We start from the raw sequence: 17074 nt of genomic DNA on the forward strand, positions 1-17074 counted from the left end.
GTAAGTGAAAAACATCCCGCTGTACGATGGGTTTTCAAGGTTTTTTTGATGTGTGCGTACAGATGGAGGTGAGAAAATGTAATCCTAAATCAACCATGAAAGAACACGAGAATGCTTGTTAGGGCCGACCATCTGTACTTTACCACCACACATATCCATCTTTTTAAATGATCATCTGCTGTCTGAGGACTCAGCACAGCCTTTAATATGATCAGGGACAAGACGGGTCTGCGTCTTGGATGGTCTACGCTCCATTTAGAAAAGCTGTGTTGTCTCAAAATAATAAACGTATTGTGGGTAACTCAAAGTCGGATTTGCCTTTCAAGGTGACTACGGTTGGGATCTGTTTGTTGCCCTCTTGAGTTATTAGAAGACATCCGATTGCATGTGGTATTGCTCTGCAACTTCACAATTGCTAGCTTCTAGGAAGTGTGCCAGTCCACACCCTAACATCTTGGACAGTCTCTGAAAGTGTACTGCCATGCTGAAGTGAAACATTCCACTCATGTAAGCACACATCATATTGTAATTTTCTCTATAGTCAAAGCAGAAGTTTCTCACAGACTCACCCATGTGCCATTAGAAAGAACAGAACTATGCCAGGCTGTTGGACTGATAGTGAAAGGCTCTGTATAGATACACCTGAAACCAACAGCTACTACTTGCCTTAACCACAAATCATGAAAACAGCAGGAAGCCACAGCACTTTTGGCTCCTCTTGCCATGCAAAGCAAAGTTTAGGGCTCATGCAGTTACTATAGCCAACCAAAGCTAGACAAAGGCTTAGTCAAATCTAAATCCAATCAGCTAATTCACAACAATTCCGTACACTGGTGATCAGGACAACAGAATGAGACTAGAGCATGTCCAACAGACCTGCTGTTTACTTCAACACATTTTATGCAGGATTAAGGTGTGAACCTTCCTTGTTCAACTGCTTCTTCTTTTGTGGTTTCTATTGTTTGGGGAAGGAAGCAATAAGGGCCAAACAAGGAGTTCCTCCACCCAAGTCCCGAGCAGAGAGACACTTCAGACAAGTTCCCCGTCTTGAAGCAGGTGAGCACAGACAGCTAGACAGATGGTGAGGAAGTCTGTGAGGAGCAGAAGATCAAAGATAATTGTTAGACTAGGCTGTCTCACTGCCTGTTGGCTTCTCCGTTGATCAATGGCTGTGTCCATGGAGGAGGCATCCAGCCATTGGACTGGAGATGAATTAGAGGAGACACTCTCACTCAGGGGCTGACAGCACAGATGAAGCCTGGTAGGGGTGCTGGAGATGCAGTGGAGTTGCAAATTTGGATGTCTGCACCAGAAATCTGTCTCCTCTAAATCAGGCCTTGATTGTCTGTCTTTGTGTGCTAATTACCCCTCACTGCCTAGTTTGGATAGAGTCCTACCAGTTAAATGATACCAAACAAAAAGCCCATTTAGTAAAAAACATTTAGCCAAATTAGCTGGTTTTGGGGCTAAAATAAACCTTTGGGTCGATACAAAAAAATACGTAGATGTTCTTCAGTTGTTCATTTCCTGCACCTTCAGTAAAAAAAAAATAAATAAATTCAAGCTCTTTATTCCACTGTAAAGGTTTCTTGAGTTGGCTGTTTGGTTCTTTGGAAATTAGAAAGTTTTTTTGTGTTACACTGTAGGTTCTAGGTTACATAAGCCACTTTTCCACCATCGGGCTGAACAGTTGTTGTTTTGCGGAATAGTGCCATTCCGTATCAATCCTGGCTCGTTTGCATGGCTACAGTTTCTTTTTCCACTGTAGTGCTGCAAAATCAGAATTTGAATGGACTGACTGAGCAAGTGTCCAATTTTGAGTTACCATATACTAAAGGCGTTCCACCTGCACAGACAATGCAGATAGATAAGCGTAATCTGGCTCGGGAATAGTTTGTTATTGTACTGGAATGACTGTTCTCATAGCTGATGGTGAAAAAGTGATTTTTTTTAAGATCTAGTGAATAAAAATGTATTTGTGGAACTTTTAAAGGTCCCCATGGGCCATATGCAATAAAACACTTTTTAATTCTAATTGACACCTTTAATTGAAATAAAGTAAATGCTTTTGCCAAAGCATCTTATATTACATTTATTATAATGACAACCCCCCTGAAACATGCCAAGGTTAAATAACTTGCTCAGGGGCACAATGGACTGGTCCTGGATACTTTAGTAGAATTTCACAATGGCAGGTCATGCATCTCAGGTGGTAAGGCCAGTATCCATGTAGGTCATGGTTGGAAGGGTGGCTGATTGCCTGTAGTTGTATATTTTTTTGCCTGAAATCCAGGAAGGAGGACTGATGTATGGATGATTGATTCCTTGTGTCTATTGATGGGCTTGTTTTGCACTGAAAGGGGGCCATTCACAGCCAAATGTTGGCTCATCTTTAAAAAAGAACATTAATTAAAAGGGGGTATATACTGTAAGATGTTTCAATGAAGAAAGTCATGGTTGACTGCACAGTGCTGTTTCTGAGAGTACTATACGTTTAGAACTTGGAGAAGAATCTGCTCCCACCTGCTGCCCTTCTGCTCAACTTATGTGAAAGTGCTGACCTGCAGAAGACCTATTTCTGACCAAATCCATGACGATAACAATAACTATCTGCATTTAGTCTGCCAACTACTCTTGGCTCATGTGCGTGCATTTGTGTTTGTATGTGTATTCAAGTCTGTGTGCTGGTTATGACATGAGGGTGTAAATTCCTTGTGGATTTGCTCGTAGTCTTGTCCAGTCTGGAGTATATGGAGGTATTTCTGCTCCATCTTTCCCTCTTTCCCTCTGAGCCATCTCTTGGATGGCAGCCCAGTTTTATCACAGGGCTTCCTTTCAGAAAGAGCCTTACTGCAGCAGGAAGAACTCCTCCTTTTTCACTGGCATGAGATGGAGCACATGAGCGGGAGGGCCATAGAAACAAGTAGAAAAAGGGGAGGAGTTTAGAGGGGGAGCTCAGGTAATGAGCTCCAGACAGCAACTGCTACTGCTCAGTACCTTTAATGAATGCACACACACCTCCCAACTCCATTACTTCCCATGTCTTTTTGTACTTTATTGTGGTGCAGAGTGTTTAAAAGTGGCTCAAAAACGCAGGAAGTAGGTAAACTGACACTTAATTATAACAAAAAAAAAAAAAAAAAAGGAACTGAAAATTGTTCAAAATAAATTGCCAACTACACTACCAGTCAAAGTTTGGAGACATCTATTCATTGTTTATGAGTACACAGGACCTTGACGTGTTGCTACTGAATGTTCTGGTACCTCTGACATCAAACCCATTCTTCCAAGTTACTTACAAGCATGATCTCCCATCAGACATGTTTGCTTCAATTTAAATGTTTTTTCCTTTTTCTGTGGTGCTATTGAGAGCATGTTGTGGGTTCTGGGCCCATGGAAACCAGAAAATAATCTCGTTCACATAATCAATTATGAGTATGATTAGTAGGCTGCATTTTCACTCTAAAATTGCATTTTTACTCCATTGATGGTTAGGATTTGTGTTGGGGTTTGAGGGTTAGGTTTTGGGTTGGGGTTTGAGTTAGGACAAATTGTTTTATAATATATGCATTCCTGTTGACTGTATTATATATGTACAACTAAAAACAACTTGCTGTACAACTTGGTTTTTGGCCCCACTCTGTGGATATTTCCTCCCAAAACTGAAGCTCACACGTGCCCATACATTCAACAACTCTTTCTGCTTTGGTCACTGGGGGCAGTGGTTTGAATTAAGCGTAGACTGATTTCAGCTGAAAAACATTCGACCTACTAATGCCGAAATTATAGTCAAATCAGTCTGGCACTTCACCATCATTTCCAACTCATCCATTTGAAAAAAAAAAAAAAGTTAAATCATATGTCATGAAATTCATACACAAGCATGGTTTTATGTTTGTACAAAAATAATAATTTCAAGCATGTAAGCTTAAGCCTTTAAATCAAACAATCAATAGAAACATACATTGAGTAAAGTGTGTCTAAACATTTGACCAGGACTGTAGGCTAAGCATTGTTTCTATCAAATAAAGTTTTACAGTTTCTGCAACATCTGAATTTACAAATGTCAAAAACAACTTGAAGATAATGTCTGCAATCAGAAAGAGTACATCCAGTGGAAAGAGACTGTGATGCAGTGGAGAGGAAGGAAATGTGGTTGTGTTGTATGAGGTGGTACGATGACAACAGGATATACAGAGGTTCTGGGTGATGGCAGGAAGCTGTGGGCAATGAGAAACTGAGAGAAAGAGTGTGAGAGAGAGAGAGTGAACGACGGCTGGTTCCCCTCATTAGGAAGCTGGCAGGCAATAGGGATGTGTGTCCTTGCCCATCAGGCACTGCTCTGAGGTGGGTGGGGGGGCTGCCAGTCAGTCTATCAATCACACCGTTCCAAAAAACCTGGCCGATCTGCGGCCCGTCTGCCACACTAGCTGCATGCACAACAAAGCAGTCTGTCCACCCAACATGGCGATATACTGCCTTAAAGGAATAGTTCACCCCAAAAATGAAAGTTCTATTATCATTTACTCAACCCTTATGTTGTTTGAAAGCAGTAGTGTAGTATAGGGTATACACTGGCATATGCCATATTCCCCACCTATCTCTCTTAGGATTTTGCGTATGCCCACTTAAAATAAGCGATGATACATATGACTGGTAGAACAACGAGTAGGCTTTTGACCCGGAAATTTTTCATTCCACTAATGGGATGCCGCAGCACTGTTGAGGGAATTATTATTATTAGGGGGCCAAGCAGCGAAGCTGCTGGAACGCTATTGTAATTGTACTGATTTTCTTCTTTTTCTTCTCCATTTTTTTTCTGCCCTAAAAGTGTCTGGGCATCAGAGACCGTAAGTTGTGAAGACACCAAACTTGGCAGGATGGTCCCAAATTCCCTCCACTACTCAGGTGCACAAACGCACACCCATCTGACCATAGGTGGCACTGTAATAAACACTTTTTCATTTTGACTCATATCTCTGCAACCTTAAGGGCAAAATATTATTTTTTTCTGATTCCTTGAGTCAAGCCCTACAAAGTGTATATCTACGATTTAATTTCCGCCATTTTAAATTAGTTAAATTAGATCATTAAATTAGGTAATAATCTACAGATCCCCCTGAAATATAAAATATTTTGATAAGTCAAATCATTCCAAAGATATTAACTATACAGTTCCTTTGGTTTAACGCATGTGAGTAATCGATCAATCTCTACTCAATGCAAACTCCAAATGTAATCAAACTCGGTACACATAGTCAACCAGGTGTTTAGAAGATGTCAGCATAGATTTGTGCTATTCTACCCATAGGGGGCACTACAACTAAATAATTTGATAATTTAGTAGCAGTTTAAGTGACAGTTCAAATTAAATATGCATCTTCTTTGTTTCAGATGCTAACATATTCTAAAAAATCGATTCGACAAATTAACAAATATGGCTACCAATGGCCAATCAAATTTCAGCACCTTATAACTCGTATTGGGAATAACCATGGGTTATGTTGCTATATACAAGCAGGATATCTACACGAATCTGCATATCACATTTTGTGACAATTGGCCACACGGCGGGGCTATAATTATCTAATTTTTGTTTTTGGTAATATCTCTGGAATAATAGGCTACACTAAACATTCAGCTTCTCTGAATCCACCAGTGCCCCCAAATCATACGGTCACTTGAATTTTCATTTCTGCGTCAAACTCGTCCTAGGCCATTTGCCCGATTCTCACGAAACTTGGTATACATCATTTACAGACACTCTTGACAAAAATTAATCAAAATGATTTTGATATGTCATATCGTTCCAAAGGTATAAGTAAATATGTTTTGGGGCATGGCCTATGATGACTAATTAACCTGTATCTTGTGAGTGCAATTTTCAAACTTAAAACTTTGTACACATACAAGAGAATGGTAACATGCCGAGTTTTGTTTATTTTTTATGCTAGGGTTGCTATAGCATAAGAAAATCCTAAATGTGCAACTGTGCTCAAAACCGAATTAGGAGCAGAATTAACTCCAGAACTGTATAGGATAAAAAATAAAAAAAAATCTGTGCCTCCAAATCATGAGGTCACATGAATTTCCATTTATGCAAAAAAAAAAATCTATAATTTATTTAAAAACCTACTTTAAAATAACCAGGGTTATATTTATATAATTGTTATGATCCTGATTTAAATTTCACAGTAAATCTGAATTGACTTTAATCCTGTTGCTCCATTACTTTAAACTCTGATTTAAATCTCAGTTATGGATTAACTTTAAAGTTGCAGCTGAGATGGTTTAAATATTACATTTACCTACAAGTAAACAGCCCTGTGATGGCAGCTAGGGTTTGGGTTAGGGTTTGAGTTAGGGTTCACAGGATCTTTCCTGTCAAATCTGGGGAGTTCACAGCTATTCATAGTATGCCCACCTCTTCAGACGCTACTACAAAACTGAATGAAAGTGAACAGCAACTGAGACTAACATGCTGCCCAAAATCTCCTGTTATCCAAAGAAAAAAAGTAAGTTGTAGGAGTTTGGAACAACATGAGATTCAGTAAATAATCACAGAATATTATTTTTTTGGGTGAACTATCCCTTTAATACGAGACAAACAAAATATGGGAGCTTTCAGTGCAGGGAAGCAGGATTATGCCCGGAGAAATGCAAAGTGAGCAACATGCAAATACACGCCCAACACGCTGAAATACTTAAGAGGAATTGAGGCGCAGAGAACTATATTTGCAAATCAAATGGGAGTCTTTAGAGACACTCGCTGGATGAGCGCCCATGCAGAACTCAACACACACTCTCTCACACACACACACACACACACACACGTTAGTGCGGCTATCCATATGAGGACTCTCCATAGACATAATGATTTTTATACTGTATGAACTATAGATATTATCCCCTAAACCTAACCCTCACAAAAAAAATTCAGCATTTTCAAAAAACTTAGTTTAGTATTTTTTATTTATTTTTTTAAGCAATTTTAATTATGGGGACACTAGAAATGTCCTCATAAACCACATTTATATGATAATACCCTTGTAATTACCAGTTTGTAACTTAAAAAGTTAAGTTACAAACACACACACACACACACACACACACACACACAGACATGCCAAGACTAGATTTGGGAACACAGTTCCACTGAAGATTCAATCACACCCACAGTTACATACACAAAATCTGCTCTTGTATTGTGAAAGAATTGTTGTTCCGAAGCAATGCGTCATATGCTGCTCAGGTAAACGTAGTGTTGCGTAGTGTTGCAACACTTAAAACACATAAACACTGACACTTGTTCTTTGTGCTCTGATACTTTAAAACATGGATACTTTCATTTTGAACCAAAATAAAGAAACTCTGGGTCACAGCTCACTTCCTGTTATTCATGTGGCCTGATGTTTATTTTGATACCAACCAAATCTTTGTGAAATATATTACTGCTTTTTTTTTTTGGCCAATAAGGAAATGTTCATACTATGTATGCATGTTTATATAATGTCACCATTTTCCAAAGTATACTGTAATGGATGCTGAATAAGAATGTAAAAAATATTTTTTGCAGTATGTATGTTTATTAATCTTTTTGGTGCATTTGTGTTTACTTTTCCCTTGTGTGGAGTGTATTGTGTGCATATGGACATTTCCTATAGTGCAGGGGCTTTTTGTCCAGGTTGACTGTGGGATTAACATAGGACGGTCCACCTGGAATACTTGTGTACAGAGGATACAAAGAGCGGAGTCTGGGAGAAAACACAATACCAGGCAGGAAATGAACAGTGTCAACTAATATCTGCAGTCAGTCTCTACCTGCCCCTCCATTACCAGCCATCCATCCTCTGTCTTCACATTGCCATGCAAATCGAGTCACTGGCTGGAGAGCTGATAAGGAGGCCTCTCGTTTCTCAGCGCTTTGTTTCCCAAACAGAAGATAGCTCAGTTGAGGGGATGCTGAGAGGGCCTCTGGGTTGACATTAGAACCCGTCCCATTGTGCACCCTGGGAGAAGTGTTGACTGATATTTGGAAAGAGGTGTTAGAGGGAGGGAAAGCAACCAGGCTTTTTATGGCAGAAACCATCGCGGGTTGTTGAGAGATCCTGATGGAGTTTTGTCCCTCTTGTCCTCCCGTTCTTTAACTTACCCATCTCTCTGCCACTTAGACGGTGTCAATCAGTAGCCGTGAATCATTTTTTTCATGCCGCATGCAGTTCTGGGGCTTTTAAAACACTTGTTATTATTACCAGCATATTGTCAGTAATACATAAACAAATGAGTTCATGCAATCTTCAGGGAAATCATTGATCCTGCATTGCAACATTTAGTTCTTTGTGAAGTATTCAAAACACCTGTGTGTTGTGCTGGCATGCATGTTTGGGGTTTATACAATTATAGTTTGTAATATTACTTGTTTGTAATGTTGTTTTTTGCAGTGTGGTGATGTTTTGATAGTTTCAGATATTAGTTCTTAAAGGAATATTCCATGTTTAATACAAATTCGACAGCATTTGTGGCAGAATGTTGATTGCCACAAAAATGTATTTCGACTCGTCTTTGCTTTTCTTTATAAAAAGCAAAATCTGGGTTACAGTGAGGCACTTGCAGTGGATGTGAATGGGGCCAATCCATAAATGTTAAAATACTCAATATTTAAAAGGTATAGCCACAAGACGTAAACAATATGCGTGTTAATACGATTTAAGTATGATAAAAATGCTTACTAAACATTTCTGTGCAGTTATATCCAATTTTACAACTTCATTGCCATGACACTGTAAACCCCAAAACCCTAAAACTACTTTACAGCTTAAATAATACACAAGTATTAATAGAGTAATTCATGTGAGCCAAAAAGTTTCCCAATTAATTTCCATTGTAAATGTCTCACTGTAACTTCAATTTAGCATTTCCTGTTGCTTTCAGATTTTACAAAATCATAGACTGCAAATGCTTGTGCATTTCTCACTCTCACTTGAAGAATAAGTGATTTCTTTGTAACCATGGTCATGAACACAGGGCTCTACTGTATGTGAGCTCAACCCTGAAGAGGAGTGTTTGCCTCTACTTGTTCACCCACTCCATCCTTGTCCCCTTTTCTGTTTTCTATCAAATTCCTTTTTTATGCCCTCTTTTCTTCTTTTGAAGTCTCCAAACTCTCGTAAAAGGCCAAGCTGGTGGTTTTTGCTGAACCCTGTTTTGGGAGAGAGAAGGAGGGGTTGTAGGTTAAGTTTAGGCTTCCCATTGAAGGTGGTTGAAGAAGGTGGAGCAATAAAAGTTAGAATTTTAGAGCCTCTGTTTTTTTATTTTTATGATTGGGCCTTTTTTTTTTTAACAAGCCAGGGCTACAGCTGGTGGTGTGAATGGCTGCCCGAGGTGTCGGAGTCTTAATAAAGACCCCACCATCCTGGCTGGGGCCTACAGTCCAGCCATGAGACCACCTTTATAGGCCTGGCTTACGAGAAGGGGCTTCTATTAAAACCTAGCAGGACTGCACTGAGGAATTTAGGGCCAGGAAACAAGAGAAAAATAGGGTTTGTGTGTCAAAAGATGGCAAGGGTGAGACTGGGGACTTGAATATGGAGGTTGACCAAGAAAAGTAACCTTTACATTTTTTTTAAAGGTTACTGTTTGCTTTTGAAGAGCCTGTATGCGATTGTGTGCATTACATACTACATGGATTTTTTTGGCATCTTTTTATATATATTAAATAAACGAGTCTCTCAAAGTCATGACTTTTGCTAAGGCCTGATGTAATTTGTGTGAGATTTAACACGACCTTGTCTGAGAGAGGAGAACGTACCATGTCACTCGACTGTCCTGTAAGCAAGATGCTAACACAGAGAGATGAGTTACCTGTCTAATCTGCACCGCTTATCTGTCTGCTAGTGCTAGTGTTAGTTAAACTGTTTGTGTTGTCTTTTCTTTCCAGTGCCAGTCAACTCAGACTAATCCCCTTGAATCCTGACCCCCTAATGTTAGGGTGGGCGGGGGTGGAGCTATAGGGAAATTGGTTCTAAGACATTTTAAAGGAATAGTTCACCCAAAAATAAAAATTTGTGGATAATTTACTCACCCTCAGGCCATCCAAGATGTATATGACCTTCTTTCTTTATCAGAACATGTTTTAAGGTTTTTAGGAAAGTATCCCAGGTTTTTAGCTTCATCCAATGCAAGTGAATGGACACCAGTTTTTGACAGTCCAAAAGCACACTTAGTCAGCATCAAAGTAATCCACATGACTCCAGATTCCCATAATAATGATATTTGTTAAGTAAATTTTTCACACTGTAGAACATGTAAAAAGAACTAGGGAAGGCAAAAATTTATGAAAATGATGAACAATTACTGTAATAGAAATGATGGCAAGATATGCACTTTCGCTCATGCATTCATATACATTTTAATCAAAAATATTTAAGCTAAAAATATGGACATGTTATGCATCATAATTGGTTTAAAAAAAGAGAAGATTTGCATCTTGCATATTTCTGCTCTAGGGCATGATTAAAATGGTTTAGCAAGGAATCACGATTGTTTTCAAAGCACTCAAGCGTCTTTGAAATCAGAAACATTTTAAAGGTTCACTGGAGAATCTTTTCTTCTCCCCATGTGGTGTTTAATATCTCACTCTCATTAAATCCTACTGTGCTGTGTAAATAGTGTGAAGTGATCTGATTCGGTGAAACATCTGATGTTTTCTCACTCCGTTGTCTTTCTCTCTGCAGCGGTGGAGACCCAGAGCACCAGTTCAGAGGAGATGGTGCCCAGCTCCCCCTCTCCACCACCACCGCCTCGTGTCTACAAGCCCTGTTTCGTCTGCCAGGACAAGTCTTCGGGGTACCACTATGGTGTCAGTTCTTGCGAAGGCTGTAAGGTAAACAGCAGAACTCTTATTGCCTCTGGCCTGACAAATCTCATGTTCTTTCATAAGTCTGTTATACAATTTGTCTTGATGTTTGGCAAGCAATTTGAAAAAACATGGAGAGGCGACAACCTGACTGTGTAAAAAATGTTTTTGCTTTCTCAGGTTAAAAATGCTTAACCCCAAGAAATTGTGAGGAACTTGAAGTGCAACAAGCAAATATATTAATAAAAATTCTAAGCCTTGAAACAAACCAAATTGCTTCGAGGTGAATCACAAAATTACAAACTTTGATTTGAATGAAAATAGTATTTAAAAATAAGACAAAGGGCCCTATTTTAAGAGCGCTAGCGTTAAGCACTGTGCAATGTTATAAAGTGCAAAGTCAGTGGGCATGGCCATGAAGTTAATTTGTTTTCGTGCAAGCATACAATAGGCGCAAGTGGATTTTGTGAAGTTGCGCAAATGGGCTGGATTAAGTGCAATTTAATTCTGAGGTTTCTCTGGTTATTGTTCCAACATCTGCATCCTATTATATAGTTAACTCCCACAAGCACCAGTGATATAAACCAAGACAGCACATTCATAAGAAGTTGGTAGTGTAAATGTGCTATATGCAATGAACTAGAAGAAGAAATTACATTCTATTGTGAATTAACTGCATCCTTGATGATTGTCGGGCATATTTCTATGACAGTGATACGCTCCTTTTATATGTATAGGAAATGTGATTATTAATCAGAATTTGGATGTAGACTCCATTAAATTACAAAGAATATAAGTATTATTAATAATTTTTATCTACTGACACACAAATCATGGCTAGTATTACCAGTGATTGTATCGGCATGCACTTCACTTCTACCGGTCGATTTAGACGTTTAAATATTACATGTATTTATTGAAACAAAAAAATTAAAACAGATATATTTCTAAATTTAAATTACACTTGAAACAAAATGAAAATATAATCAAAATAACAAAGTGGTCAAAAAAATCATTCGTAATCAGCCTACCAATTCCCAAAAATATTTTCCACCTTCTTCCAGTGGCCTGTTTTGCAGTGACTTCACTCAATGACAACAGGTGGAAAAAATACTTTTAGGCTTATAAATTAGACCATGAATACAATTGTAAATTTAAACATAATAATAATTATTGAAAAATAATCCATGACCTACAGATATTTACCTATTTCTCAGGAAAACTTTAAATGAATGAACAAGTGAATGAACTACAATCCCATGAAGCATTGCGAAAAAGACAAAGGTCTTTAATAAGTGAATGAATTACAATCCCATGAAGCATTGTGAATGACACAATCTAATAAAAAAGTATGGAAAAATAGAAAACGACACTTAAGGCTACGTCCCTACATTAATCCGGATACATTTGAAAATGGCGCCCTCCGTCCACACTAAAACATATGAAAATGCTTAAATTGTATTAATATCCCCGCTGCATGTACGGTCTAAAACGCAATTGTCCTCATGTTCCATCGCTGGACACCAATTCCGAGTAAACTTCCCTTCGCCTTTGAAGGAATGCAAGGTGAAGGTTGTACAAAGTGCCATTTATTTTTTAACAACACTATCAAAGTGAGTATCAGGCACAATAGCGCCGCTATAACACGGGCAGCCATCTTGATTGTTTTGGTTGGATAGATCACATGACTAAAAATGCATCATCGTTTTCCAAAGCATCCGTTTTCACAGTCAACGTTTTTACACTACAACGTGAAAACGGCGTTTTCAAATTTATCAACTTTGGAGAGTGTTTTCAAAAAGCTCAGTTTGCGCAGACAAAAACGCCATCTCAGTGTGGACGGAAGGCCAAAACGGAGAGAAAAGATGCGTGTAGACTAGGCCTAAATTTATTAATTAGAAGCATGTATAAGAACACTGTATATTTAAAGTATATAGCAAAATGTTCAGATATTTGCAACTACACAAGTCGTTTGAAAATGTAGAAGACTCAATATTCTCAGTGTGTTAAGGCAGTGGGGTGTCGCTGCTGGCACTTTCCAGGAGTTTGATTGCCACAATTCTCTGATTGATGGATTGTTTCCCTCAGGATCATGGGTAGTGTAGTTATTCACCAAGAATTCCATTATTAAACATATTTTTGAAAGTTGAAATGGACTGCTGGCTTCAGCAGAAGCATCGCTAAACAACCTCTTTAAAGGTTTATAAGTAATCATTAATAATCAGTTACCCTTATTAAAAATAATTATGTAATTTTTACTTCTAGGTATGTGAATTTTATATCATTTTACAAGTGCTTTAAATGTTGCTTATCCAATCAGATTTTTGAGCCCAACATATCTATTTTATTATTGTTTTTCCATCAGCCCCAAAACACAATTCTGGATCAGTAGATTTAAACAATATACTGACTTGTTTCAAAGAAGTGATAGGAGGGGAAGGTGGTTGGCCTCTTATATTGACCTACTCTCTTTCTTTCTCTTGGATGTTGGTTGTAGGGTTTCTTCCGTCGCAGTATTCAGAAGAACATGGTGTACACCTGCCACCGTGACAAGAACTGCCAGATCAACAAGGTCACACGCAACCGTTGCCAGTACTGCCGGCTGCAGAAATGCTTTGAGGTTGGCATGTCCAAGGAAGGTGAGTGTTCAGATACACATACATAAACAAACACAAATATACAGTAGAGTCTGTTGGACAGGAGAGGAGATAGACTGGGTCACACTGATATAGGTTAGGAGCTGTGAAACAGACACACAATCCAGAGATACAAAGACAAATTTAGAGTCGTGAGACTTGAGCACAGGGACACACGCAAATACAAATATAAACACTCTTGGCAAAACACGAAGTTGACTGGAGGCTTGTAAACTGCAAATTCGAGACACGTGAAGACAGAAAGGACAAATAACTCAGCTCAGACTCTACAAACAATGTAGTTGCTTGGCATTGAGGTTAGAACTCAATATGAGCGTTCACTTCTCAAATGGGTTTTGTGCTTGTAGTTTCACCCACATCAATCGATCAACAGTAGGTGTGATTTCTTTGGTAGCCCTTCCTCTAGTCACTTTATGACCTTGCACTAACAGATTTGTGTTGTAACAAAGACAATAGCTTGAGTTTGAAAGAACAAGTCTGGTGCATGTGTTTGTTCTTTTGCCAGGGTCATGGTGGTGATGTCACAAGGAGAGTGGCACATTTGCCCTCTATGTGTCCGCTGGGACTTATATGTGTGTGTTTATATTTAAGAGATGTGTATTGGGACTGGGATCACATTGTGCTTTTGCTATTACTGGATATCCTGATAGGAAGGAAATAATGGGGGGGGGGGTTCTGATCTGAGGTCAGTTTTAGTATGCTACTGATAATATTACGGATTAGGCAGTGGGTAACAGTTTTCTAACCAGGCATGACTTCATAAAGCAACAAGGAATAAATACTATTGCTTCAATGTTAAGCTCCCAGTTTTTGTCATAACCTGCAGCAGGCTTCAAGACATTTTCTCAGTTGTTTGGTTCCGCAGGGTTGCTCAGATTCTCACGAAACCTGTCAAGAAAATGTCCAGGTCATATTTAACAAGTTGAGAATAAAAATGATAAGACAAAACTGAGAAGTTGGGGTGGTTGTGGGATGCTGGAAGAATTGTCACGGGAGTGAGGTGTGTATTGCATTGTTTAACAGGACTAACTAGACAAGCTCATCTCTAACCTTTGTTTAGAACTGCATTTAAATTATATTTTACATAAATAAATAGCACCATTGATGTTTTTTGGATTGTGACATTATTTTCAGGGTGGACAACTTGTCCGTTTTACCCCCCAATTGTCAATACTGTTACACGTCCGGACGTTTTACATTTACTATTCCATTATTTTCCCTGATGATCCTCTTTACTGTATTACAGTCATTAAGATACTGTTGTACTATTATTTTTTTATTAATTAAATAATGGATTTTTTTTACTTGCATTTCACTTTCCGTAAGGACATAAAGACTACTTGATGCTGTTGTGTTGCACCTGGTTAGGACACATTCTAAGCATTTACAACTCAAATCAAATGCTGATTTGTTTTTCTGGGATATCACCATTTAGAGTTCCTCTAGATTACATATCCAACTTCTAAGATCATAGTTTGGCAGTATGGGGTGAACCTTATTCATCGTAAAAGTGTTAAGTAGCCTGTCTTTGTGCTTCTCAGCTGTGCGCAATGATCGTAATAAGAAGAAAATCAAAGATGTGAAGGATGAGGTTGTTCCGCCAGAGAGCTATGAGCTAAGTGGGGAACTGGAGGAACTGGTCAACAAAGTGAGCAAAGCACATCAAGAGACCTTCCCCTCACTCTGCCAGCTGGGAAAATATACCACAGTGAGTGTTTTCTCAAAATGAGCGAATCTGTCAGTAGTGGAATGCGGAATGTATTTACAGCAGTGTAAACCGACCATTTCAGATATAGTGTGATAAACAGATTTCATATTGTTATAAGCATGTTTTAAAACAGATCAGATTTAAACTCTTTTACCTCTTTTCTTCATCAGAACTCAAGCTCAGACCACCGGGTCCAGTTGGACCTTGGCCTCTGGGACAAGTTCAGTGAGCTTTCCACCAAGTGCATCATTAAAATTGTGGAGTTTGCCAAACGTCTGCCGGGCTTCACCACCCTCACCATAGCAGATCAAATCACCCTCCTTAAGTCGGCCTGCTTGGATATTCTAGTATGTGCACTCTGTTGAGAAAATCACCCTGATGTAGAGCATGCATCGACCTCATAACGTCATTAACGACTGTGTCTTTTGTAGATGCTGCGAATCTGCACACGATACACACCTGAGCAGGACACAATGACCTTTTCAGATGGACTGACCCTCAACCGGACGCAGATGCACAATGCTGGCTTTGGCCCACTTACTGACTTGGTGTTTGCTTTTGCTGGTCAGCTCCTGCCCCTGGAGATGGATGACACGGAGACTGGCCTCCTCAGCGCCATCTGTCTTATTTGTGGAGGTACTACAGCATGTAATTTGTGTCTCTTCCACAAATGCCACCTAGTTGATGCAAGCAGCCAGCAATGGATGTGCTCTAAATTATAATACACAGTACAGCACAAAGTGCCAACAGGGAATCTAGCATATGATTATAACATAAATTCAACTAGTATTCAGAATTCTTATCTGGAACCTTACTGTAAAGTAGCCATTTAGCAGTACAATTTTCATAGGGACAATCCCCCCCTGGAACAACTTGAGGTTTAGTGTGTTTATCACGAGCACAATGATATTAAACCTTGTGGGATTCGAACCTTCAACCTTTGGTTGCAAGCCCAGATCTTTAGCCACTACACCCTGAAATTGGCATTTGGATACCTTTGATTCAAAGAAGAAAAAGAAAAATCACAGTATAACTTCATTAAACTGCATAGACAGCAAACATTATTGAAAGACATAATAATTTTTTAGGCTTTTATGTTGTCTTTTTGTGATAGCTTGATAAAAGTCATGCCCAACAGTTCACAAAGTGATATATTCTTTGTTGTCATTTGTGTGGAAAACACTTATGATGCTGCTGTCCCTTGGTAGATTTGAATAATGGATCATTAGACTTGTTTCCGTCATGAACAGCTGGTTGCTTTTGGTTCAATGACTCTCTCAAAATGCATAAAAAAAAGCTTTTGTCGCCACCTACTGCCACAAAGGCGTAATTTGCAGAAATGGTCACTATATGAACCAGTGAACAAATATTTTTGGTGAACATATTTAAAAGACAAGTCACTGAGATGAATAAAAATCCCCACCACTAAATGAACACACTGATAAGGTTCAGTGTTGTTTGCATATTCATAGATGTGTTGGCTTACTCTAGATTTGCTTGAGCATTCATTTTATTCAGAGTTTTTTTATTCCAGAATCACCACTCGATTTCAGGGAAATCCCAATTTAACCCAATTCTAAGCCACTACAAAAATGATTAAATTGATGAAAATACTACTGTACTAATATTAACCATCTCTATCTCTTTCTGTAGACCGAATGGACCTTGAAGAGCCTGAACGTGTAGATCGTCTGCAGGAGCCCCTGCTGGAGGCCCTTAAGATCTATGCACGTCGTCGGCGACCCGACAAGCCCCACATGTTTCCTCGCATGTTGATGAAGATCACTGACCTGCGTGGCATCAGCACCAAGGGTGAGTTTAGGCTAAAAAAAATTAAAAACACCTTAGGATTAC

At 38.9% G+C, this 17074-nt stretch overlaps 1 protein-coding gene across 3 annotated transcripts in view; it reads left to right on the top strand.

The window, feature by feature from the left end:
- LOC127628514 (retinoic acid receptor gamma-A-like) overlaps positions 1–17074 on the top strand; it is a 68405-nt gene that overhangs the window by 47342 nt on the left and 3989 nt on the right. For all 3 annotated transcript variants that reach the window (XM_052105308.1, XM_052105306.1, XM_052105307.1), the window contains 6 exons: positions 10734–10882; positions 13353–13494; positions 15054–15220; positions 15391–15567; positions 15652–15856; positions 16874–17032. In XM_052105308.1, coding sequence (XP_051961268.1) covers positions 10734–10882; positions 13353–13494; positions 15054–15220; positions 15391–15567; positions 15652–15856; positions 16874–17032 — 999 coding nt within the window. The remainder of the gene's footprint in view (positions 1–10733; positions 10883–13352; positions 13495–15053; positions 15221–15390; positions 15568–15651; positions 15857–16873; positions 17033–17074) is intronic.

The sequence above is a fragment of the Xyrauchen texanus genome, chromosome 35 (assembly GCF_025860055.1).
Source record: "Xyrauchen texanus isolate HMW12.3.18 chromosome 35, RBS_HiC_50CHRs, whole genome shotgun sequence".
Lineage (NCBI taxonomy): Eukaryota > Metazoa > Chordata > Actinopteri > Cypriniformes > Catostomidae > Xyrauchen > Xyrauchen texanus.